Below are 24,827 nucleotides of genomic sequence, written 5' to 3' on the forward strand. Positions count from 1 at the left end.
TAAAGTTAAGTACTCCAACAACATGAGAAGAAAAATGTAGTTACGTTTAATGAAGAAAAATGTAAGCAGCTGTTTCTCATATAGTCTTGGTGATTTCATTACCTATAGCAGTTCCTCTAATACAATTTGCTAGCTTGCTTTTTTAGTATCATAATTGTCAGTCCTCACATTAGCTCTTTCCTCACATCCTTTACAGTATGGCATAGTATTTCTCATGTTCTATCCTACTGAAAGATTTTCTGCTCCTACGAAATAAGAGGGCCTAAATTAGAGACCATAATTAGATAGCACACAAATACAAACCTCACAGCTCTAAAAGAGTGCTTATGACACTGAGAACTAAGTGAGCAAAAAGTTAAAATATGAAGCATCCGTTTTCATATCCAAACTGGAGAAACACTGTTTGTGAGGTTTTTTGGGCCATCACAACAATGTTTTAGGTTGTGCTGAGAACTACAAGAAAAGTGCAACAAGCTACTGAAATCAGACTTTAGAACATGTTTTTTTCTTCTATTTAAACTTCACCTGTACTGATGACATTTTGTATGTGAAAAAAATATGGTTGGAAAAACGCATGTTTAATCATTGGCAATTAATTAATTCACTGGAACCCTTTCCTAAGTTTTATTAGGAACTGGGGAATGCACAATTCTCATGGCACAGTAAGACCTCTTACTGCTGCTGTATAAGTTGAGTTGGAGGTGCAGTCAGCGCAGTATAAATGAAACTACATGAAATACTAAGGTGCACTGATGGTACTGAGGGGTTGTGAAAAGCTGGAAAAGCTTCTTAAAATGGGATATTGATTGATTATGAAAATAAAATACACTGACTGGGAGACTTTCTGACATGATATAAAAAAGGCTGCAGAGTATGCAGTCAGAAGTTGCCCAGGCAAGTGTCAGAGATGTCCCAGGTAGTTTACATTAATCAAGGAAAGTGCATTGCATACACAATTCTGGACTGGAGTTGTTCAACATGTAGTAATCCCAAAAGTAGCTTATTTTTTTTAATGTTTATTTTTTTATTTATAAATTTATTTTTATGTTATTTTTTTTTTCCTTTAAAAAATGTCAAGAAACATCTTAATTGTTTAACACTATTGAAAAGCAATTGATTTACCTGGAATTTATTGACAGCTACCTGTTTTTTATCATTATTGTTTTACTGATGTAGTTCACATTTCCAGGACAATTTTGTTTTGAATCAGTAATCATTCTTGTGCATCACGTAGCTGTTGCTTGCTTTTTCCATTATTTGCATCTAAAGTAAGTGACCCGCAGTTACATTCTAACTCATCATTACATTTCTCAAGTAGTTTGCTAGGTAAGCTTGTGCTTTCTTCATGAGCTTGATCTTTATTTATTGAAAGCACAGAAGTCTCTGTGCATCTCTCTGCTGAAGACGTTACCGCTTTTTCCAAAGCTGCTTCCAGCTCATGTCTCAGCTCATCTCCAGAGTCTTCAAAATTCCTGTAAATTAAGCAAGAAATCTGTATTCATTAAGTGTATGTTGTTACAAGTGTTTCTAGTTTCAGTGCCTTTGAGACTTTTACAATGCTTTGTAAAGAATATACAAGCTACGTAGAAAACCTAAGTTGTGTCTTCACCTCTTTTTGTGAGATCTTTTGCTATCTAAATGGGAACCAGCCATGTCAATACTTAGGCCTAACATTTTTAACATCAGCATTAGCTTTTGAAAATAAATTACAGAGTTGAAAGGTACATTAGCAGACTGTAAAACAAGTTTTCTTCAGTTATGAATTTAAAAGAATGGAGAAAAAGAGCATCAGGCAATACATCCTGCCACTTCATGAAAACTTCATCGTATGAATTTGATTTCTGATGTGCTTGACTTACGTGTCTTCATCATCTGATCTTGGCTCAAGTCTGCCTTCATCAACAGCAACACAGGCACACGTTTCTGAATCATCTTCCTTGCTTTCTTCTGAAGGCAACAAGGTTAATGTCTTTATTTCCATATTAGCTAATTATAAAATAGTATCTAAAATAATAGCAAATAAATACAGCACTGAATACAGCACTGTCAGTACTGTGCTTAACCGACTTCAGTTATTCCTGATGGCATGTTTTAGTCAGCAGTTTGTAACTTCAGCTCGGTGTAATCCAGCATGTTTGCAGACCACAACCAAAGGACTATAAAGGGTAAGTAAGAATGCAGATCTGATGTTGGGAGGTTAAGTACCAAATACAACAGCCTCTATTTTCAGTGGAAAACTTAGGAGAATACTGTGTGGGAAAGGCTGAAAATTACTGCTTGAATATAGTAGCTATGATTCGCTGAAACTGCTCACTTTTAGAGACTGGAAGGCAACTTCAACCTGAGAAGTGGGAGAACTGTTCTAAGGGTTGTTTCAGTACACATGGGATGAATCCTGTGTGTAGTCCAACTGAAATCTGTCGGTTTGGGTAACAATGTATTCCACAATGACAACTTTTGTAGCAGGACAGAACTGCGTATTGAAGGAGGGTGGTATTTTAACGTATAACTGCTCAAAGGAATAGCACTTAAGAATACCCACATGACCTTATTCTTGCTTTAGTTCTATGGGCTGCTGACATTAATGAAAAGGAAATGGCCACAGGTTGTATCAGAGGAGGTTTAGATTAGACATAAGGAAGAACTTTTTCTCTCAGTGGTCAGGCACTGCAGTGGCTGCCCAGGGAGGTGGAGGAGGCGCCGTCCCTGGCAGTGTTCAAGAGGCGCCTGGATGAGGAGCTGTGAGATTTGGTTTAGTGCTTGTGGTAGCAGAGGTGATGGGAGGATGTTGGACCAGATGATCTTGCAGGTCCTTTCCAACCTTGTGAGTCTATGAAAAGTGATTTGCTTTTTTTTTTTTTCTTTTCTTTTTTTTTTTTATGTGTAAGCTTTAAAGCCAGTTTCCAGAAAGGTAATTCAGCCTCATTAAGCCTTCAGGATGGAGCAGTTTTTCAAAAGCTTGTTATTCTATTGGAGCATGTATGGGATGCATAATTAGCAAGAGAGTGCTGTCTGCACTGCTGTGAATGAAAGATATTTCTCACGATCCACTAAAAATATTGAAATTTGGTGCATGCAATTTATTTGGCTTCCTGTTTTCCAATTAAACATTCAGTAGACTGGCAACTCTGTGTAAAGCGACACCATTTGGTTACATTTATCTTTCTGTAGAAAATTCTCTGCCTTTTAGCTACGTGCTGATGCATAGAAAATGTCATTTTTAAAGCAGCCTCTTACTTTAGAGAAATGTGCTGCAGCATAAGTGAGTTGAAATCAGTTTCAGTGTCAGCAGTATCAGCATGGACTATGTAAAGCCACTCACGAGCCATTATGTACTACAATTTACAGCTGTTCCACAGAAATACATGTATTTGCACAGATTTGTAGATTTTTTACAAGGTTCTTCAATCTCAACTGCTGCAGAGGCTAATTCCAGGTTTGTGCTATCTCCTGCCTTGTTGCAAGTAGTACCTTAACCTCATTCTGCCCAGGTAAATGAAGAATTATATATAAAGTGATAGCTGGTAAGCAGGTTTTCCCATCTGCTGAAAACAGCTACATCCTGAAAGAGGACTTGCACTGCTGCAGGACAGAGCCAGAGCTGCTGGCAGAAGCTGCCAATGCTTTTCTCATTTGTCAATTGCTTCTAAATTTTCTAAAAGTACTGCTTCTTGTCCTCTGCCAGTAGCACAGTAACACAGTAACTGAAGAAAACCTTGTGTAATTTACAGTAACAGACATCCTACCTATTTCCTCTTTAAGCTGGATGAAGGAATCATTACAGAGCTCTGCTTTTGCTAAGATGTTCAGGAGCGTCCCTGGGGCTGTTTGTTTCCACTGCTTCCTGTTTTCTGTGATGTCTTCAGGCAGAACAACATGGTCAGCTGAAGAACAGGAAGGTTCTCAGGTCACTAAATCATGACTGTGGCTTTTCACTGCCTTTTGCCAGAATTAAACTGATTTTGACTCTAATTTCTTCCTTTTGTGCAACACTGGACAGTCCGGACTGTTTGTCACTAAAGATTTCTTAACACCAGTGTTTATGTTCAAGTAATAAGCATACTTGAATATCCTGGAATAAATGGGTAGAGCTTCACTGAGCAGTCCTTGTTCTCAGACTTGTTGGTTGGGAGCTGAAAAGCTTCCGAAAAGTTCCTGTTTCTCTTGTTCCCTGTGTCCATCACCTAATGTGCAAGGAACAACAAGTGGCACCCTAACAATATTTTGCTTTGTCTTGACTATCTATGCAAACTCTTCAGGTTGTTTCTGTGTATCTGGGGTGTTGGGAGATTGCAAGGATGCTGGACAAGTCCTTTGTTTACAGCACCCAGTCACTGAAGCTACCTTTCTGTCTGGGAATATATGCACTGGTACTGCAAGAAAGTAAACAAATCACCTCTTCAGAAAAGGAAAACCACCACAGTCACATCTGCGTAAGGATGCACTCGTGATGTGTATTAACACGGGTAACCAGAACACCACCACGCTCTTGGATGACTTTGGCCACAGACTGCCAGAGTTCTTTTGTATTATCAGCTCTACGCCTGAGAAAGCTGCGTTGATTCACTGCAGACTGGCAGCGAATTACTCAGGTCACACAGTGATTCCTAAAACTGTGCTCTTTCTATTTATGAGCAGCAAAACATGATTGCAGTATTAGAGGGGAAAGCAATTCTTTCGTTCTGTGGTTTAACACATCCAATAACCTCAACTATTACAGTGTCCTTCCAATTAAAAGCCCGTTTGATCACGTGAATGTTCTGGTATGGAAAAGTTTGCAGAGGTATTTAAATGAGCAGTCTGGCTGAATTTTAGTAGCTCCCCACTTTAGCTCATTGAAAAGCATAAAAACTTTCTTACAAAGTTCATTTTCAGCCATAGTAGGACATACAGATACCGATGAAGTATCAGTATTGGCTAAACATTTCAGTAGTGTCTGGGGTGTTCCAGCTTGCCAATGCTTTCTTTTTTTTTCAGTATCACCTGCATCACTGGATGCTAGAGAGAAGAAAAAGAGGAAGAGGTTATTTCATTTTTAAATAGATTTCAGGAGGTGAAACATTGATAGTGGTATAAGATATTGAAGTGAGAGAGAAACATCAGATAAACTTGTTATGTCTTGCAGTTACTGAACTTATCTAGCTCTCACCTTATTTTCAGGACTCATAGTCAATTGAATTTCCCTATGAAATACCTGTTTGGTGTCCAGATAATTCTCCCAAGGCCCTGTCCATAGGACTTTCATAAACATTCAACAATTTGTCTTCAAGATTCTCACTATCCACAGAAGTTAATATCTCATTGAGTTTATCCTGTACCTGGAAAAAAAAAACAAGGTAGAGAATGATGGTCATGAAAACATTTAAACCTTAGATATGGAGCTACTGTCACCATTCCAGATTACTGATGTAAGTGCTTTGAATATAAGTGAACCCTACCTCTGCTTCTTGAATGCTGTCTTCCTCAGGAACACACACATCTAAATTAATTTCAAATTTTACTCCCCCCTAAAGAGAATTCAAACACTTCATTAAAATATTAAAGTACATAATTAAAGGCACACAGTTTATAGAGAACTACAAACTTGAAAACCATTGCTCTGTTAAAAATGACTTCTGTTTAGCAGCATTTTTCTTTAACAAGATCAAAGAAGACAAAAATAGATTGTTCTAAAGAGCAGTTTATGGATATTTCCAAAAGACTGCATTCAGTAGAGAAAGCCATCACTGATTTTAAGAAAAGGTGTCTTTAACAATCATTTAATTTAAATACTTGTAATACACTGAGTTGGTTCTTACGCTGTTTCTCAGCCATTATTAAAATCTGTTTCAGTGCAACACTTCACAAAACACCTTTAGGCCACTTCAGAATGATTTTATGGTCCAAAACTTTCCTGATGTCTCATGTGCATTCCCATTCATTTCCAACCCCCTCTTACAATTCAAAAAGCACTGCAGAGAATAATGTTGAACAAAAATATGTTCAGACAAGCAGTTTGATATTCAGATGAACAAATGGGGACTGATTTCTCTCTGGTAAGATTTAAGTGGGGTCTCCCTCAGAAGACCCGAAAAGCTCTGCCATATGTTTCTTAGTCATTCTGTCTTGTCACAGAAACTTAGCAAATGGTCCTCCTAATTGGTTCTCAAATACTTTGATTTCCAGAGCTACTGTGGCATCACTGTACAGATTTAATAAAATGGCAAAACTTATGGTAAGTACGGATACCTTTCTGCTGCATTTCTTCTCTAGATTTTGTTGGTCTTGCCTGTCCTGGAGTCTGACCTGTTTAAAGTTTTCTTCCATGCCCTAGGAGAGAAAAACAACAACTTTAAAATATTTGGAAGCAGAATATGTATATACCTTATGTAAAAAGACTTGGTTCAGTAATAAACCTAGTCACTGATTTCCTTATATATGTGTCTTTAAGAATATTCCATTCATTGCTTGGTTTCATACTGGCAGACTTTGGAAATGATGAAAATCAATATTGTAACTGAAACCTGTACCTGTACAAAGTCTAGTTTTCATGTGATCTTGTTTTCTGGTAACACCTAAAAATTACTTAATTATCCCTCTGCATATTCCTAAATCCTGTGTTAGAACATGCCTCATAAAAGCAAAGAAAATGATTGTACACATGTCTATCAATGATCTGCTGTACATCTGCTCATCATCAACATCAGGAGAAGCCACAACAACTCACTGACATTTTATAAACATCTGTGGAGTTTCTCCAGTTGATGGAGTGCCCACAAATTAAGGTGGCATCAAACAGGCATAAAACTTACTTTTCTGTCCAGCTGTGGCTGGAGTTGCCTATAGCCTAGCCTATCCCAGCAAGGGATTTCATTTTAGTAAAAGCTGGAATTAGGATCCATTAATCACTGAAGAATCACTGCAGTAGGGTAGCAATGTCTGTCACATTTTATGTGGAAATCTGCCCCCTGCTACTCAACACTGCACAAAGTCCTACACCACATGAAACAAATTCTGGCATAAGAATCCGACCACCTACACAAGGGCTGTTCTTTCAAAATCAGCCATCAGTTTGTGCTCTGATAAATAATTTGACAAGTTGACGCTTTCATGTGTTTCACTCCTGAAATTACTGCTGTAGAACTACATGTGGTCTGGAAATCTCATCTGGTTTTCACCACACCACTATTTCAAAGTAAAAGTGGAATGATTCTGAAGCTCCATTCCAGCGGCTGTTTTGGAAGTATCTGATGAGGAAGAAGTGATGAATTCCTGCAGATGGAAATCTTTGGCTCCGCTTCTTACTACCACTTCTCCCAAATTTCTGTTCAGGTAAGAAATCCACATAAAACTGGATTGTAACTTACTCCCCAAGTGAGCATCTTCCTTACAGAAGTATTCATGTTCTACTCTGAGCTCTTATTTAATACATCTTCTGTACAGCATTCTAATGAAGATTTACAGGGAGTGATTTCCTTTTTCCTTCACTCAGAAAGGAAGGAGAAGAAACACACCACAAAAAGAAATGAGGTGGAAGTACCTTTCCATAATCAAACAGGGGGAAGAAGAAGTGACCAAACGGAATTAGAACTAGTCCAAATAAGCTTTCCAAGCTGCTCATGAAGGAAATCAAGGGATATTTTCATATGTGGTACAAATATCAGTTAAGATTTAGACTTTACATTTTCCATAATAGTCCCAGAGAGTGAATCAAAGACTATGAATAAAAAGTTCTGTATAGACTATAGGATGGTACTCATACCTCAAGTGACTCTCCTCTTATTCCAGCTGTATCTTTGGTTTCAGAGTGGTCTTCAGTTTTCCCTTGACTCACCAGAAAGGTTTTATCTTGTATTTTTTGATTCTCCTAAGGAACATATTGATAAAATTTTCATTTCAGTTACTAATTAAGTGTATTACCTTAAAAAAGAAAAAGGAAAAGGAAATACGACTGCATATATGTTTGATAGGAAAGGAAATATGACTGCTTTGCTACCTGGTGTACCCTTGCTCTTAATCTGATTTCTTTCATATTGCTGTGGTATTCTTCACGAATTTTCTGCAACTGCTTCAGGTACTCCTATTAAACAACAATAAGTTAGAATGCATATTTATTAGAAAGGCATAGAGAAACAGCAATATAAAGAACACCACTGTTGAGGAGTGTAGGGAAACAGCTTTAAGCAACTAAGAAAAACATCTTCTTTACCTGTTCTTTCATCTCACTCTTTCTAGACGTGTCCTGCTGATGCATTTTGAGATGCTCCTCATCTATGTTTTGCATCTGCATTTGGTCATGATATGGGTCAGCAGAGGATGGCCGCAGCCCCTGTGGAGGCACAAACAAACCCCAAAGCAAATGAATTTTCACTTAGAATCCTTTCTTCAGTGCTCACTGAATTCACTTTCCCTCTTCCACTGAGGAGTGCAGTAAGGCAAGTGCGTATTTTTGGAAGTAAGAGTCATTGTAGAATTTTACATTGTTACAGTTTTACATTAAAAATAAAACCCGAAGATGACCACTGTAGAGCAGATCAACAAATTTGCTAGAGCAGAACTTTCTACCTGTCACTGTTACAGTCTATTAGAAAGACATCAGTACATCTTGAGGATTTTCATTCAGATTCTGTCACTGATTTGATTCAGTATTCACTCACCAGCTGTTTTTCCACTTTAATCTTGTACTGCTGGGCTTCAAAGCGCCTTTGAAGGTATTCTGCAGGCCTGAGAGAAGAAAGTGACATCCTTATCCTGCATTTTATTTCACAGATTCTATCTTGTGCACAAGCAATACTCTGCCAGCTCTGTTTGTACAACATGAATGCATACGTATGGATAAAATATGTATAAATACAAGACAACAGTATAATAGCAAAAAGAAAACATACACTCTTTGGGCAGCTCCTTTCCTATTATTTTGGTTATCTTAGCCTTCTGAAGAGCAGAGTACCTTTTCACCTTTTATTTGAGAAATGGTATGTGAAAATGTTAATGAGAATAAAGTCATTTTTCCTGATCCTCAAAATAAGTGGTCAATGGACAGGCACTCTCAGAAAGTTTCTACCTCTGCTTTATAAAAGAAAGGCTTTGAAATCCACAGACCGCTGAAGAGCAGGTCTTTATAACTAAAACCAAAATATAGGCTTCCAAAAAACAACATCTGCATGGCTTGTCTCCCACTCCATCCCCTTCAGTACAGAACAGCTTTTGCTCTTTAGTTCATTCTGTTTCTGATGGGAGGAAAAGACAATGTTTATCTTTGATATGGTCAGAAAGTCTACAGAAAGGTTGTGTTTTACTCTTCACTCGATGAGGTATGGGAGACATTTTGATAATGAAATTTCAAACATCAGGACAATACATTCAGAAGGAACTTCTGGATTGAGAAGAGCAGGAGTTCCAGTGTTGTACAATAGACCTGTGCAAAAATTATCAAAGACCAAGCAGAGAAGGAAAGATTACATAAGCTATAATTACAGTGCTACCCAAAGAGGAAGACTGATTACTCAAAATAATGAGTGACAGTTCACTACTAGGAAGTAATGAGAAAGGTTTACCATTCAGGTGGGGGGGGTGGAGGTGCAATTTGTCCTTTTAGTTTATAATATTCCTCTGCTCTTTGGCTGATGTGAGAAAGGTCATAACATGCATTAATTTTCCTTTGCAAATTGTCGAGTTTATCATAGTAATGACCATAATGGCCATGTACTCTAATGTTTTCTGGCCTTTGTGCCATCTTAAATCTGGAGCTCTGTGGCTGAAAATATAATAAAGGATGTTAATTTAATTGTTTTCATTAGTATCAATACCAGTTTGAACTATTTCCTATCCTCCCCATTCTGAGTTGCATTTTAATACAGTCTGTGTAACTTAGTGTAAGTACAGTTAGTGTAAGTTCTCAAAATCATTTCACAAACTTCATAACTTGTTACACACAGGGTGTATGTAATTTTACTGTCCTCCTCTTTTCCCTGTTCCATCATCTCCTGTGATTAGACAGCAGCCCATGTTGTGTGAGTCAGGGCTTTGTGCCCTGTAACTTAGCTGTCCTTGAGCCACACCACTGTTCCAAAGTCCAGAACACTGAGATAATTCCAGGATAGTCTTATATGTGACAGCAGTGGGAACGTGGGACATCATTTGGGGCAGTAAACACACAGACTAATGTTTTCTGGGGAGCACTGTGCTGCTCGTGTCAGCATCTCTTTGATTATCTGCCTGTGGGAGTTAGCTTCTCATTTCTCAAAGTCCTTTCTGTGATGCAACTTTCCTGCATCTCTAATATGCAACAAGACTGCCTTTTCCATCTCATAAGAACAACCAAGAGAAAGGTCACATGCTGCTGCATGATATAAAAGAAGTGTAACAAGACATCAATGAACTTTTCCACACTGGGAGACTAAAAACATCACATGGTGTATGAGAAAAAAGCTGAAAAAAGCATCTCAGGGTCCCTTGCTTAGCCAGTAAATACGTTATCTATTCCTCCCTGTTTTGCACCTCTACCCACAGCACAGTGCAGATTAATGCACAATACAGATTCATATCTATGTAAGAAGAAAAATTTTCCACTGCCAGTAATATTCCTAAAAAAGAGGTAACTTCAGAAAGGGTACATGTTGTGCCTCATTATAGGAAATTTTAGAGTATGGTGTCCATGAGTATGGCAATCCAATGCCAACAGGAAAACTAAATCAGACCATCTAAATAGGAAAACTGAGAACTGTGAGCAGTGAATGCCTGGTGATACAGAACAGTTACAGAATGAAAAAGGCTGAGGTACTGAATCCCTTCTTTGTCTCAGACTTCAGCAGCAAGCGTGGCCTTAAGGAATCCCAGGGCCTTCCGACCAGGGAGAGAGTTTGGAGCAAGGAAGACACACTCTTGGTGGAAGAGGATCAGACTAGAGAACACATCAGAAACTGAACATAGATGAGACCATACATGAAAGGAGACTGAGGACTGAAGGAAAGCAGATGTCATTCCTATCTTGCAAAAAAAGCAGGAAGAAGGAAACTCCAGGCCAGGCAGCCCCACCTTGATGCCTGGCAAGGTGATGCATCAATTTATCCTGGAAATCATTTACAGACACAGAAAAGACAAGAAGGTGATCAGGAGTAGTCAGTATGAATTTACAAAAGGAAGATCACACTTGACTGACCTTATAGCCATTTTCAATGAAATGACTGGCTTGGTAGACAAAGGGAGAGCAGCAGCTATTGCCTACCTTGACTTTAGAATAGCTTTTGGTAGTGTCTCCCAGAACATCTTCAAAGAAATGCTGACCAAGAATGTGCTGGAGGAGTAGCAACGTAGATTGAAAACTGGCTGAATCATGTTGATTCTGAGCTGATCATGCTACACAGCTGGATGTCACCAGCCAGCAAGGCACCCCAGGGGTCAATACTGGGCCAGATAGAGTTTAACATCTTTTGGATGATGGATGCAGGCATTAGGTTGAATTTAATAGGACCTCTTCTAACATTAGGAGTTTATCTTCTATGATAATTAAATGTTATGAGAATGTGGATGAACAGTACCTGAAGCTGTTGCCCTCTTGAAGAAGGCTTCCATTCATTTCTTTGATATAATTCCTGCGTTGTCATAGGGGCTACCATTTCAGATCCTGGAAGAATTTGGTCCTGGACTCTCCTTCTTTGAAGCTTACAAACTTTTTAAAAATAAAATATTAAAAGGTTACTATCGTTGCTTTCTACACGATGCACTGGGAAAGCATAGTAGGGTGTATAAACCTAACACTGACAGGCTGAATTAATAAACACTCCTTACATCCTTTCATCACAGAATCATATTTTATCATACCTCTCAGTTCCCGAGCACTCTGCTTTTCATTCTTAGAATGACATGGTTTTGAAACAGTGTAACTTGTCACACTCACGTAACGTGGATTTTACTAATCAGTTTTGCAAAGAAGTACAATAAATAAAAGGGAGACCTGTGTAAACCAGAACCACATGGCAGCTTTTCTAACTGAGTGCTGCAAATGATCTGTGGTCTCTTCCTGAACAGGTAGAATAGCGATGCACTGTCTAGGGTGAATGTTTCTGCTATTTCAGTTCTCTCCTTGTATTATTTTCAGATTTGGCTGAAACTCTTATATCCAAATGTGCAATAAAGACTGCTGATGAAAGTTATCACCATCAACCACATTGTAACTAACAAACACTAGTGTAGAACCAATGTTAAGTAACATTACCATTACCTGGCATCATCTTGACTTCAGGCAGTGATCCCGAAGGCTTCCTTCTCTGTATCACAGTGTGACTGAGTTCTTCCTGTGTTAACAATAAGCAACATAAGTATCTGACAGAACTGTTTTATACTATGATACACATTCTCCTCTTGCCAAGCAGCATTACAAGGTACTCACCTCTGGGGGCAAATGTCTTAGAACAAGCTTCTGCAAGAAGGGCTTCCTTAAAATAGAACTGATAGATGGTCGATCTCTCGGAGATATTTTAAACAACTGGGAAATTAACATCCTCAGATCATACGAATATCTGGGAGACACTGGGTGAAAATATCCTCTGCAGATCTTCAGCACCAGCTGATGCAAACTATTGCCTTCAAACTTGATCAGTGAAAAACATAAAAAGGTGACAGTACTGCTGGTTGGAAGTGATGCCTTAGAATCATCGAATCATTATGGTTGGAAAAGACCTCTAAGATCATCTAGCCCAACCATCCTCCTACCTCCAGTGCTGTCCACTAAACCATGTTCCTTAACATCACATCTACACGTTTCTTGAACATCTCCAGGGACCGTGACAGCCTGGACAGCCCATTCCAGGGCCTGACCACTCTTTCAAAGAAGATTTTCTCCCTAATACCCAACCTGAACTTCCCCTGGTGAAACTTAAGACTGCTCTTTGTCGCCCTATTGCCGATATCTCAACATGAAAAAAGGCACTTGCTGACAGCAGCTCTGTGCTATGCGATCTCTTCAGAAATCAGTTCTCATCACCTGTAGTTTGCTGAAGAAAAATTAACATAGGCACTTTTTTAATGGATTTTCTGGTTATGTTCCTTATTTCTGCTGTGTGACTCAGGAGGTGTGCTAGCTTTGGTACTCGGAAGAAGTTTTTCATATTCTACTGCTATACAGCAACATAGACATAATTTTTCCAGAAATACACAAGATTAATCTTGCCAAAAGCTGTTAAGCAGAGACCTGCATACATACTGCCTTCACAGCATTCAGCTTCAAAGCCTCAGTTCACACAACTTATCCTCTGTGTTCTGTGTTCTCAGGAACCAAGGCACAAGCTGATTTTTCATTACTGATGCAACTCAGCTGACTCAATCACAATACATTGTAGTTTGGTATGCACAAAACAGACACAATACAAAAAATTAAACACTGGCAGTCATGCTTAAATATCAATTCCAATAGTTAATTAATGCTGTTATTTCTACAAATTTTCTAGGCTGTCCACTTTCTTTTTAATAATATGATACTGATCTAATTATAAGGTACTTACAGGATGCTTCAGTGCACATAGCTCATAGAGCACACAGCCAAGAGACCAAATATCTCTGTGAACAAAAGGAATTAAAGTTTCATGAAAAGCCACTAATATTTATTTACGTGTAATCAGTATCTCTTTTCAGCTCTCAAATTTATAGAATCATAGAATCAAAAAATGCCTTGGATTGGAAGGTACCAGAAGGATCATCAAGTTCCAATGCCTTTGCCACAGGCAGAATTGCCAACATAGGCAAAGATCCATCCTCCTCCTGCTCACATCCCAGTCTTCAAATGGAAGGACTGAGGAGAACACCACCTGCACTGCTGATTCCTTCAACACCTTCCCAAAGGATGTAAAGATTTTTTTGATATTTTTTAATATCCTGGTTGCAGTCTCATGCAACCTAGCTTGAAAGACCAGGCAGGGATAGCAGTCAGCTACCTTTATCATACCTGATATCCTGATATCCTCCTCTCAATGAATGCAGGCCCCCAGCAGACAGCAAACCTCTCTAGAGAGGTTATCTGTGCCACAGATTTACTAGCATTATTCCATCAGACATGAGTATTGGTGCACCTTTTGTTTCTTCTTAAGATGCACTGAAAATATAAACCTTACATTTGTTTGGGTTTTTTTAATTGTAGCACCAATGTTTCTCTGGTACCCAACCAGGTACTATCCTTATCATTGGAAAAGGCACATGCTACAAACTATGTCTGCTTAATGTTCCTACCAAGACTGAAGAGCAAAGCTGTCTCTAGCTGATACGTGTGAAGTTTCTGGTGTCCTGCAGAAATACTAACTTAAAGCACAACATGATGAAAAGAAGTCATCTTGTGACTGCACACCCTCATGCACAAGCATAGGAAGAAAACAGAGACTTACGTTTTATTGTTATATGGTCGATTTTCACAGATCTCTGGTGACAGATTATAGGGGGTCCCTACGCATGTATAGGCAAACTCTGTCGTGCTAATGAAACACAATAAACAAAAAGGCTTGTACACTGAAAATGTCTGCAAGCAATCGAGTTAGACTCCACGGGGCATATCATAGCTGCTCTCAATGTAGTTGAGTAATAGCTCAGTGGAACACTCCAAGAAAAACAGAGGCATTTCCCATTACTCTGTAAAAATGACCAACTATTTTAATACAGTGCTTGCACTTCAACAGAAAGCACAAGAATTGTCTTTCCCCCACTTTTTATCAGCACTGTAATCAACATTTTCAAGGAATTATTAACATTAGCATAAAATTCTGAAAGCCATCAACCACACATCAAAATATGAGAAGTCTCTGACTTTGAAGTAAGAATATTTAAGTGGTAGTCAGTCATGCAAGCAAGATAAAGGAGGAAGTGTTGTTCAGAAACTAAAGCAGAAGTATGTGAATTCTGTTTCCATCTTTGCTGCTGACTTGTTATGTAGGTATATAGCCAAATAACACCACCTGGATTCATTTCACATTCTTTCAGACATCTATTCTGTGGGTGTCATCAAGAGTCACTGGGAAGTCAGAAGGTACTCACAGACTGTGATTCCTCTCACTGTGCACTAGATGTCAATTAAAGTTGGAAGTGACACTTTTTAGAGAGAACTCTGAGTGCCAGAGGTGGCAAGGACACTGAACTGAAAGTAGAAATATTGGACACTGTCTGGCAGTTGGAAGTGGAGAATGGAGATGAAAATGCCTTTGTGTATCACAGATGAGGGAGAGAAAAGAGACTGAGAAATTAAAATCACTTGTTATACGAGAAAAGGTTCTATAGAGCCCCAAATATTTTTGTCCCTATAGTCCCTGATACCTATTCAGTACTCCAGTTCTGGAGTTTACTTCCTATCCACCATGTAGGACCAAGCCTCAAAGCAGGTATCCTCAGAACACTTCTGAAGGTAGGCGTTTTCTGCACTAGTATTTTACATGTGAAGAGCTGAGGCTTTGCCAGTGGGTTTGTGCTTCAAAAAGGGGCACACCACAAAGGTATTAGTGATGATGGAGACTGCAGCTAAAATAATGGCACAGCATATCCCTGCAGATAAGGAAGCTTAGATGAAGATACTACCAAAATAAGTTCATTATACTCCAGCTCTCATTGAGACCTCCCAGCTCTGATGTACCACAAACTTACAAGGTTATGCAGGCTTCAGTCCAAAGCCAATCTGACAGGGCCTTGACAGACATTACATGTGCTGCACATTCATGTGATGAATACATAAAGGGATCTCACACATGAACACAGCTAAGTACATCTGAAGAGAATGCACAACTTGTCTGTGCTGGCTAAAGCTATCTGCTCCCTTTACAGTTATTGCGTATGCAGTAACATGATTAAGCTTAGATTAATTTAGTTTAGGGATAGGAGAAGTTACAAGTACATTGCTTCAGATGGAGTACAAAGCACCTAAGGACTGATAACAGAAGGATAACCTACAAAACGATGAACAGAGGAAATTATCTTTCCATAAGATACCTAATGAAATACCAAAACATCATTGGCAAAAGATCCTGCCAAGGTCAGAGCTATCAAGAGGCTAAAAAAGGGACCAAATTCAATCACTGTTTGTTTTTTTTCAATTAATATGACCCCTGGCACGTGTTGGCCAAAAAACCTTTCCCTAAACAATGTCTGGCTATTACATAGGTTAAGGCACGCTGGTCCTGAGTCAGTAAAGATAAGACAGACACTGTCTTTGAGAGAACAGAGTTCAGCCACATGGATGCAAGCCATGATATGCCATTTACTTCAACGTTTCAGAGGAGGGGTTCTAGTCCTTTTTTAAAAAATTAGTATAATTTTGGAGAACATTCTAAGAAAAGAAGTAGTATGAACTGTACAAACTCCTTTCTTATACTCTTTCCTAAGTTTTTAATGCTGTTCACTGCTTTTTCCAAAGCACTAGAATTGATCACCAAAAGCTGCAAGAACAGCAGCTCTGACTGCAGAATATTGTTATGTCGGTTCCATAAGGAACAGTGAAAGATTGAGGCTTCTCCACTCTATGTAGCATAGGATGAGAAACAGCCTATGATGAGAGTTATAAGGATCTGTGGCTTCAAGCAGCATGGCACATTACAGGCTAATGGGAAAAAATACAGTGACAGACTCTTCATATTCTAGACCAAACACAATTCACAGACAATTTTCCCATGCAGGTTACATTCCAAACATTCAAAAAAGAGTCATACTTGGTGTAGATCACATACAAAACACAAAAGGCACTTACTCATTCAACTGTCTTGCTATGCCAAAGTCTCCAAGCTTTGCTACCTTCCCGTTACTACTAAGAAAAATGTTCTGAAAAAGAAGAAGAAACTGATATGTGAAAATGAAACCAAGCAGAGCTTCCTGAGCATATTTTTCACAAGATAAAATCACTCCTTTTCCCATCTCACTTTTACTACCTGTGATTTTATGTCTCTGTGTAAAATCTTCCTGTCATGAATGTGCTTCAAGCCCAAGGAGATCTGTACAAACCAACTCAAAATCTGCAGTAAAGATAAATGGACAGATATGTGTAAATTTGTGTGGATGAAATATATACAACAAAGACAACAACAAAATCTAAAATACATAGAAAACAGATGATAGAAAACAGTAAGAAATAATACTTTCAAATGACTAAAATCAATGCCATAGACTTTTCCTTTTTTTTCAGTGCTATCAAGAGATGGATATAAATACCTGCTCCCACTTTCTTTAACCCAGTCAAGTTTTCATTGACTGTGACAAGACCATCACTTGAGTATGGACTGAATAATTATGTCAAAGGAGAGAAAGAAGACTAGATCTTTAGAAATGAGTTAACAACAACAACTAAGGCAGAATTGGGTAGTGTCTTCCAAATCCTCAGCAATGGATACCATACCAAGCAGTTATAATACTTGTAATTGTACCAAATGTGGTCTGGAGATAAAGAAACAAGAGGAAGCAGGTCTGAAATGTGGTTAAAAAAACAGAGCTATGAAGGAACTTGGTTATTAAGTAATCACACAAGTTTATCCTTAACCCCAGATAGTTCTTAAGTCTATATCCAACTTCAGTTATATATGGTTTTTATTGAATAAGAGCCACTGGATTTAATTCAGAAACAAAAGTAAGACTTGCTTACATGTTTCTCTCTTCAGGAAAACTGAAGGTCCTGGAAGACTTTAATTGAGTTTCTATAATCTTTTATGCAGAAATGCTTTCTGTTTCACAGATGATTCCCTGAGTGGAGCTGATACAATAAATAGATAAATACTATGCTATGGAGTTCCTCTTTTCCAATTTAAGCAAGAAGTAATGTCATAAAATTTAGAGTACATTTCTGCTAACAGGTTAGATATGTCTATCCAGTATCTAGACAAGTTTTCATTGTAACTGCAAGAGCAGAAGACTACATGCAATTAAATAACGAGTTCAATATTCGAAGTCCAATATGTAGGAAGATTTCCCTCAGAATGCTTAAAGCTACTTAAAAGATCAAGGAGCAGGCTAAGTAGTGGGAACTTCTGCTTCTGTGTACTGCAATACCACTCAAACATACCTATTTACAAATTAAAACGCACGTCAATATGCTCCAAAAGCAATCAGAATTCTGGCCTTGTTTCTCTGGGTTGGTTTAACAGTTTAAATGGCACCAGAAAACACCTAACCCAAATAAAATGAATGGGAGATTCACCACTGACTTCATTCTAAAGCACGATATGTCATGATGCAAATCACACCAGAATGAGGAACTCATACATCATATATCCCCTTGTAACTCCAAAACCCCTTGTAAAATAAACCTGGCTGAGCAGGTATACTACTTATCTAAATGGAATGTGCCTTCACGATGGAAGGAATAAAGGGAAGAGGAATAAAACTGGCATCAAAATACTGTTAATAAATTCATGTAAGATCTTAAAATAGTGTAAAAAGCAAACTCTGAACTGCCATTAAACTCATCGAAGAAATGTTCAGTTTTTGTAACAGTTCATAACAGAAACAGTTGCTAGGACTGGACAATTCAAACAACATTTGACATAATATGTCCTTGGTTAACTGGTTTCACCTGGTCCTCCTCAAACAGTACTCCGTGCTGCATATTTATCCTCTTCATCAAATCTCCACCATCACAGTATTCCATCACAATATACAGCTTGTTTTCTTCTGAAAGGAAAAGTATATTTTTTTCCTTTAGTACTCATTAATACAGCAATAAATTATTCACATTTTTACAGTCTTTCGATTAAGAGAATTAATCCTCTACCTACTCCTCCATTTCAAAGAGTGACTGATTAAACACTGATACCTCCAGTGTCACCTGATGCAAAAGTAAGAAAGACATGAACATTTATTTAAATGGAGATTCACCAGTACATTAAATACATGAGATACACCTCAAGAAACCACACTGATAGAAGAAGCCAGATATTCTTACAGCTAATGCTAATTTCCCAATAAAAATTAAGTATACAGTCAGTGCTAGGGAAAAGGCTGAAAGCAGCAGTTCAATAGCAGAAATAAACACCAGGTGCTATTTACTATGAGAACTCACCCTGTTCTGATTTTTCTGGAGTCCAGAGGACTACCAGATGAGCATGTTCCCTGAAATATTTATAATCCTGATCACATAAAACAATCTGAACAAAAGCAGTAAGTACAGTATTCATTCCACAAGGCATTCCTTATGACAGATGTCAGCAGGAAAAATAAACATAGGGAGTTAGCTTTTATGAAGAACAGCCTTCCTTCCATCTCTTTCAGTCCTATGTCAACTCTGACTTTATAAAGCTTTCCTTCCCTCACAACAGGAAAACACGACTGCATGTAGAAACTGCATTAAAATCAGGGATGGACACATACAGTAATTATGAATAACTGCGAATTATGAGTAATCGTGAGCTTACTGTTGACATGGAAAAGATTCCTGTCTTAGTAACCAACAGTAACATAATCCCACAAGTCCTGGACTGTTGGCAGGCCTTTACCTTGTCCCAGCTCACAGCCTGATCCCAGTCTTTGTTAGAAACAGGTACCCATCTTCAAACAAATATTCAAGAGAGGACAATCCTCTTTGTGGCTCCTGGTTCTCTTCTTACAGTGAACTCAGAAAATCCTAGAATAACTTGAGCCACGGAAGCTTCACTTCCCCCAGCACAAACCCCCTTCTCCCTGTGGGCCTCCAGGAATCACAGAATAACCTGGGACAAAGATTGTTGCACTGCCCAGTACTAACCTTACGTCAAAGCTGAGCTTTCACCAGTACTTGGGATCACTTCCAGCTCTAAAATGAAAAAGGAGATGCAAATCTTGGTTGATTCTAGTCCCCATCTCAAAAGGGAAGGACTCAAAGTAAACCTGGGCCCTCATTTGTTTCCATTCCCAAGCAATAGCTGTAAACTGCAGCTAGCACTGACTTGTAAGGCTTTTGCTCCTGAAATCTGGGAAGTGTTCAACACACTCCCAAACCCCACCCTGTGTTAGCCTCTTACAGCCCCAGTTCTGGTCCCAGACCCAAAAGCCTGTGAGATTGTGGACCCCAAGGAGGCCCAACCCCACTGTGGGGTCTCAGGGTGTACAGTAAGTTCTACCTGCATCATACATTAACTGCATGCTCCCCATGGACACCAGCCTTCATTTTTCTTCACAGGCCCTCCAAAATCCAGCATCAACCTCTGTCTGAAAGCCACTCTGCTCTCTCTTTCAGCCTCAAATTCTAAGCTAAAACTTTTCTGCAAGCTTAGGGATACCTCAGAGTGTGGTATCCCACAAGTCAAAGGCCCACAGGACCTATTTCCTGCAGTACTCCAAAGCACTCTTCTTCTATTGAAGATCCTGGGAAAGTCTGACAGAACTCTGGATCTCTGCTGAAGGTCAAGATTAAAGTTCAGCTAAAGCAATGCAGAGATCCCAGGATCTAGCATTTGATCTTTATGTCCCATCCACTCAGTGAAGAGAGAAAGTAGTGACTAAAGCTGATACCTTGTGTTCATTTTTAGGAGCTGGAAGTGGTCCCTACTGATAAATAAGGTGCTGGGCCCACGCTTCGTGTTGGTCAGTAAGAACAAACCAGACTTTGCTGCCTTTCACCCCTACGGTCACAAATAAAACACAAATGTTAAAAGTAAACCTTGCAAAGAAGCATAGAAGGTTACTATATTTGCATGCTTCATCTTGGCCAGAAGAATGACTTCTTTCTGAGAGGCTTCTTTTTCTTTCACAGGCATCTACAAAGAATTAAGAAACTGCATGCTAGCAGTGATATACTTAACTCTTTCCAAAAGCAGTTACATTGGTGTCAAAGCATTCCTACCAATACAGTAAGACTGCCACAAGGTGATGCAGAAACATTATAAAACACGATGTACACACAGTTTGAAATACCTATTTGCAGCAGATGTTTGGAAATACATTGGAACGTTATCAAATGATGACATCTTACACATGGGCAAATGGACAGCTTTAAACTTTTTGCACAGATGCTACTACTAAGTTGATGAAAAAGTTAACAAAGTTAACAAAAAGTTAAACCTTCTTTATATATTTGAAGAGTACAGGTCAGGGTGATTCTGTATTCTTAATAAGGGTAATTTCAAAAAAATAAAGAAAAAAGTTCTGTTTTACAACTGTTATGAGTTCTTGCAACACTTCAAGCAAAATCTTTACCCTGTTACAGTTAATAGAAGACATATTTGGTTGCAATTACATTTTTATCAATATAATTCCTTTAAAACTCATGCTTCAGAGTACACAGATTCTATTAAAGTGTCCTATTTCATTTGTAAAAATAAGTCTCCTACTCTCGTTCTTAAGAAACAAATATGAAATGTAACCCTAAATGATTCAAAAGATTCAGAAGGCGAAAAGACACACAGAGACACAGCTCATACAAGAAAGAAACACACTCTACAACATCAGACAAATTTTACAACTTCAGAGTCAGAATTTTCTGTAACCAGCTCTTGTTTAACAGCTGGGATAAACTACAAGAAAATATTCACTTTTTTTTTTTTCTATTTTGCATACACTGAAATACAAGATTAGAAATGACCAAATCAAATCAATTTTTTTTTTTCTGGGCTTGAATCTGCAGGTTATATAGTTCTTTCTAGGCCTCATACATACCAGTTTTCTTCTATTATGGTTCTCTCACACACCATAAATTCACTGGTGTGGCCCAGAACACAAGACCTGTCACAAGCACGTAGATACCCAGTGAAAATGACTATTGAAATTCCTGGGAGTTCAACTGCCTGTCCTTCTGGAAGTAGATATAGGAGGACATTACTCTGATACCTGGGCTAGCCACTCTTTCAGCCCACAGAAAGAAACACAGCACTTCTATGGCCCAATTCACCTCAGTCTAGAACAGAATTCTCAAGCACAACAAACAGCATCCTTGTTCTTCTAAAGCAGGCCGGAGCCCAACCAAGTAGCTGAGACGACAACTACAGAATGGACGTTTTGAGTTATACAAATTGAGTTATACAGTTAGACAAACCAAACTGCCACACACAATAAATGAGAATTGGAAGGACTCTGTTGTAAATCACTCATGTCTGAAAACATGGATGTGGGAAAAAAAAAAAAAAAAAGGGGGAATGGAAAAGTTTATAGAAATGTGTCACAGAACTGTGCCTTGTTAATTCATTAGCAAAATGTCATGGTAGCTGAATCATCTGCTATAAAAGTTAAATCGGGTACTACAATGTTTAGTAAGCACAGCTTTGAAAAGAAAAAAAAAACACAGTGAAAAACAAAGTGTTAACACCAAAATATTTACTCTAAATTTGAAAAATCACTAAAATGGCAGTCAAAGAGCACAGAGTCCAAAAAGTTCAACTATGCCTTTGAAGACACATCTACAAATGTGGTAAGACTTCACCCAAGTACACATGCTAGCAGAATGCAATCATCACAATTTGGTCAATAACTACTGTTATCATCCAGGTTTTGCAGTTTTACCTCGGTTAAATCAATCTCCTTGATAACACATTGCTCATCATCCACTTTTGCTTTCGCCAAGAATATTTTGCCAAAAGATCCTTCTCCAATTTTTTTAAGGATTTCATATCTATCCATGAAGTCTCTGTCTTAAAGCAGTAGCTAAAAAAAAAAAATGAATACCCAAGTTAGTATAGCATGTAGTCAGTGCTTTAACATCTGAGTATGGACTGCCAAAATAGAGACTGCCTTACAGTGCTGGAACTTTTTGCACATTTATATCATATTTTTATTACTGCTGCTGATGCTGCCTCCAACTGTTAGCTTCTGGAAGTCTGCAAATAATTGTGGACCTGCACTTTCAATAAGCATCAAATAAAGGAAAGATTGAAACACAGAATTGTAGAATCATTAATGCTGGAAAAGACCACTGAGATTATCCAGTTCAACCATCAGTCCATTCCCATGACACCCAGTGTCCTTCAGTGCCATATCCACACGTTTCATGAACACCTGCAGGGATGGCAACTCCCTGGGCAATGTGCTTCAATGCATCACCACATCACCACTCTTTCTGAGAAGCTGTTCTTCCTAATAGCCAAGCTGAAACTTTGCTAGTGCAACTTAAAGCATATTGCTCGTTACACAGGAAAACAGACTGACTCCTGCCTCACCACCACCTCTTTTCAGGCAGCTGTAGAGAGCATTAAGGTCTCTCCTGAGCTTTCTTTCATCCAGATTCCACAATCCCAGTTCCCTCAGCTATTCCCCATAAGACTTGTTTTTCAAACCCTTCACAGCTTTGTTGCCCTTCTCTGGACACACTCCATGGCCTCAGTATCTTGTACTGACAGGACCAAAAAACTGAACACAGTATGCAAAGAATAGATTTATACCAGACATTAAGAGGTAAGTCTTTACTGTGAGGGAGGTGAGACACTGGAACAGGTTGTTCAGAGAGGCTGTGGATGCCCCTTCCCTGGAAGCATTCAAGGCCAGGCTGGATGAGGCTCTGAGCAACCTGGTCTAGAGGGAGATGTCCCTGCCTACAGCAGAGGGTTGGAACTAGATGATCTTAAAGGTTCCTTCCAACCCAAACCGTTCTATGATTCTGTGACTATTGAAGGTGCAGCCTCACCAGAGCTGAATACAGAGAAACGTTCACCCCCCTGCTCCAACTGGCTGCACTATTTCTGGTACAAGGCAGGCTGCCAAGGGCCTTCTTGGCCACCTGGGCACACTGTTGGCTCATGCTGAGCCAACCAATCAACCAATGCTCCCAGGTCCATTTCTTCTACAGTCTTCCAGCCACTCTGCTCCAAGCCTGTAGCGTTGCCTGGGGTTGTTGTGGCCAAAGTGCAGGACCTGGCACTTGGTCTTTTTGAACCTCATCCCATTGGCTTCAGCCCAGTGACACTGTGTAGGGCCTTGGTATCCTGGGGCAGACCAACACTTTCAGCCATCTTGTGTCATCTGAAAACTTATTAAGGGTGCACTCAATCCTCTCATCCAGATCATCAATAAAGATATTAAACAGGACTAGCAGCATGCTCCCAGCACAAACTAAAATTAAAAGAAAGAAAGAAATAAGAAAAGGCAGCCTAAAATACAATGTAAGACTAATGATTTGGGAGTTTGATGATATTTAGAGGTTACCAATACTACACACTTATTCTTTAACGGGCAAAATAAACACAGAACACGCTGCTTGTTGATTTAGCTTGCACTCCTGGCAATGACTGCCAAAGGTATTTGCAACCCATGTGCAAGCAAACTAACACGGCTAATAGACGCACACGCCTTGAAGTTGTATGTATTAGCTGGACTACGAGTTGCCAGGGGAGGTGTGCAGACAACCACGCTGTTCCTGTCAGGAACAGCAGGCAGCTCCCTCAATCTATGGGGCCCTCGCACCCACTCGTGCCGCCTCCCACTCCCACCCGAGCCACCTCTCCCCGGGACGAGGCCCCAGGCCGGCCCCCCTGCCGGGGACACCAGCTGTGAGGAGGCAGCTCGGCGGCCACGGCTCCCCCACCGCTCCCTCCCGCCCGCTGTGGTGCCGTCGTCATGGCGACGGGGAGCGCCGCGCGAGCCCCTCTTCCCTGGGCTCGTGCCTCGCTGTCGCGCTCGGCCCGAACGGCGGAGCGCGGTACCTGCGTGCGCCCAGCCGGCTCCGGAGCACCGCGGCCAGCAGGAGGAGGAGAAAGCGGAGGAGGAGGAGACTTCCAGGTGGGCCTGGAGCCGCGGGCTATGCTTCGGCTGGAAGAGCTGATGGTACAGCGTTAGTTTGTCTCCGTATCAGAGCGGGAAAGTTAGTCCTTGTTTAGGAACACGTGAGTTTACGTACGTGCGTATGATGTACATAAAACTCTGGTCAGGGAGGCAATTAAGGCAAAAGCTCGCCCCAAGGTATTATCATAAGATTAATGATGTGTGAACAACGCTTC

The 24,827-nt window shown here is 39.5% G+C and overlaps 1 protein-coding gene across 11 annotated transcripts; it reads right to left on the bottom strand.

Moving 5' to 3' along the window:
• Window positions 1-30: 30 nt before the first annotated feature.
• NEK5 (NIMA related kinase 5) lies at window positions 31-24,615 on the bottom strand. Of its 11 annotated transcripts, none has more exons than XM_042838856.1 (23): window positions 24,534-24,615; window positions 22,402-22,542; window positions 20,567-20,663; window positions 18,506-18,603; window positions 16,872-16,955; window positions 16,694-16,764; window positions 14,355-14,441; window positions 13,482-13,536; window positions 12,371-12,571; window positions 12,203-12,275; window positions 11,520-11,650; window positions 9,537-9,736; window positions 8,637-8,703; window positions 8,189-8,308; window positions 7,976-8,059; window positions 7,742-7,846; window positions 6,229-6,309; window positions 5,439-5,507; window positions 5,195-5,318; window positions 4,861-4,998; window positions 3,747-3,884; window positions 1,860-1,947; window positions 31-1,472 (listed from the first exon to the last, which is right to left on the bottom strand). In XM_042838856.1, exons 2-23 carry the CDS (start codon window positions 22,516-22,518, stop codon window positions 1,214-1,216), a joined length of 2,487 nt encoding a protein of 828 aa, XP_042694790.1. In that variant the 5' UTR covers window positions 22,519-22,542; window positions 24,534-24,615; the 3' UTR covers window positions 31-1,213. The 11 variants fall into 11 exon arrangements, with proteins under 11 accessions (XP_042694790.1, XP_042694791.1, XP_042694788.1 ...); XM_042838857.1 differs by having other exon boundaries at window positions 1,860-1,944; window positions 11,520-11,653; XM_042838854.1 differs by having other exon boundaries at window positions 11,520-11,653.
• Window positions 24,616-24,827: the final 212 nt, after the last annotated feature.

The sequence above is a fragment of the Centrocercus urophasianus genome, unplaced genomic scaffold (genome assembly GCF_019232065.1).
Source record: "Centrocercus urophasianus isolate 14NV4802_14NV808 unplaced genomic scaffold, USGS_Curo_1.0 seq_9, whole genome shotgun sequence".
Classification (NCBI taxonomy): domain Eukaryota; kingdom Metazoa; phylum Chordata; class Aves; order Galliformes; family Phasianidae; genus Centrocercus; species Centrocercus urophasianus.

What these genes read in the sequence shown, in the direction of transcription:
- NEK5 (XM_042838854.1), bottom strand. Translation starts at nt 22,518, where the DNA reads ATGGATAGATATGAAATCCTTAAAAAAATTGGAGAAGGATCTTTTGGC. An exon ending in TAAGAGGAGAGTCACTTGAG is followed by an intron (nt 6,310 to 7,741) that starts GTATGAGTACCA and finishes TTTCTCTCCTAG; the next exon opens with GGCATGGAAGAAAACTTTAA. An exon ending in ACAGCATTCAAGAAGCAGAG is followed by an intron (nt 5,319 to 5,438) that starts GTAGGGTTCACT and finishes TTTTTTTTCCAG; the next exon opens with GTACAGGATAAACTCAATGA.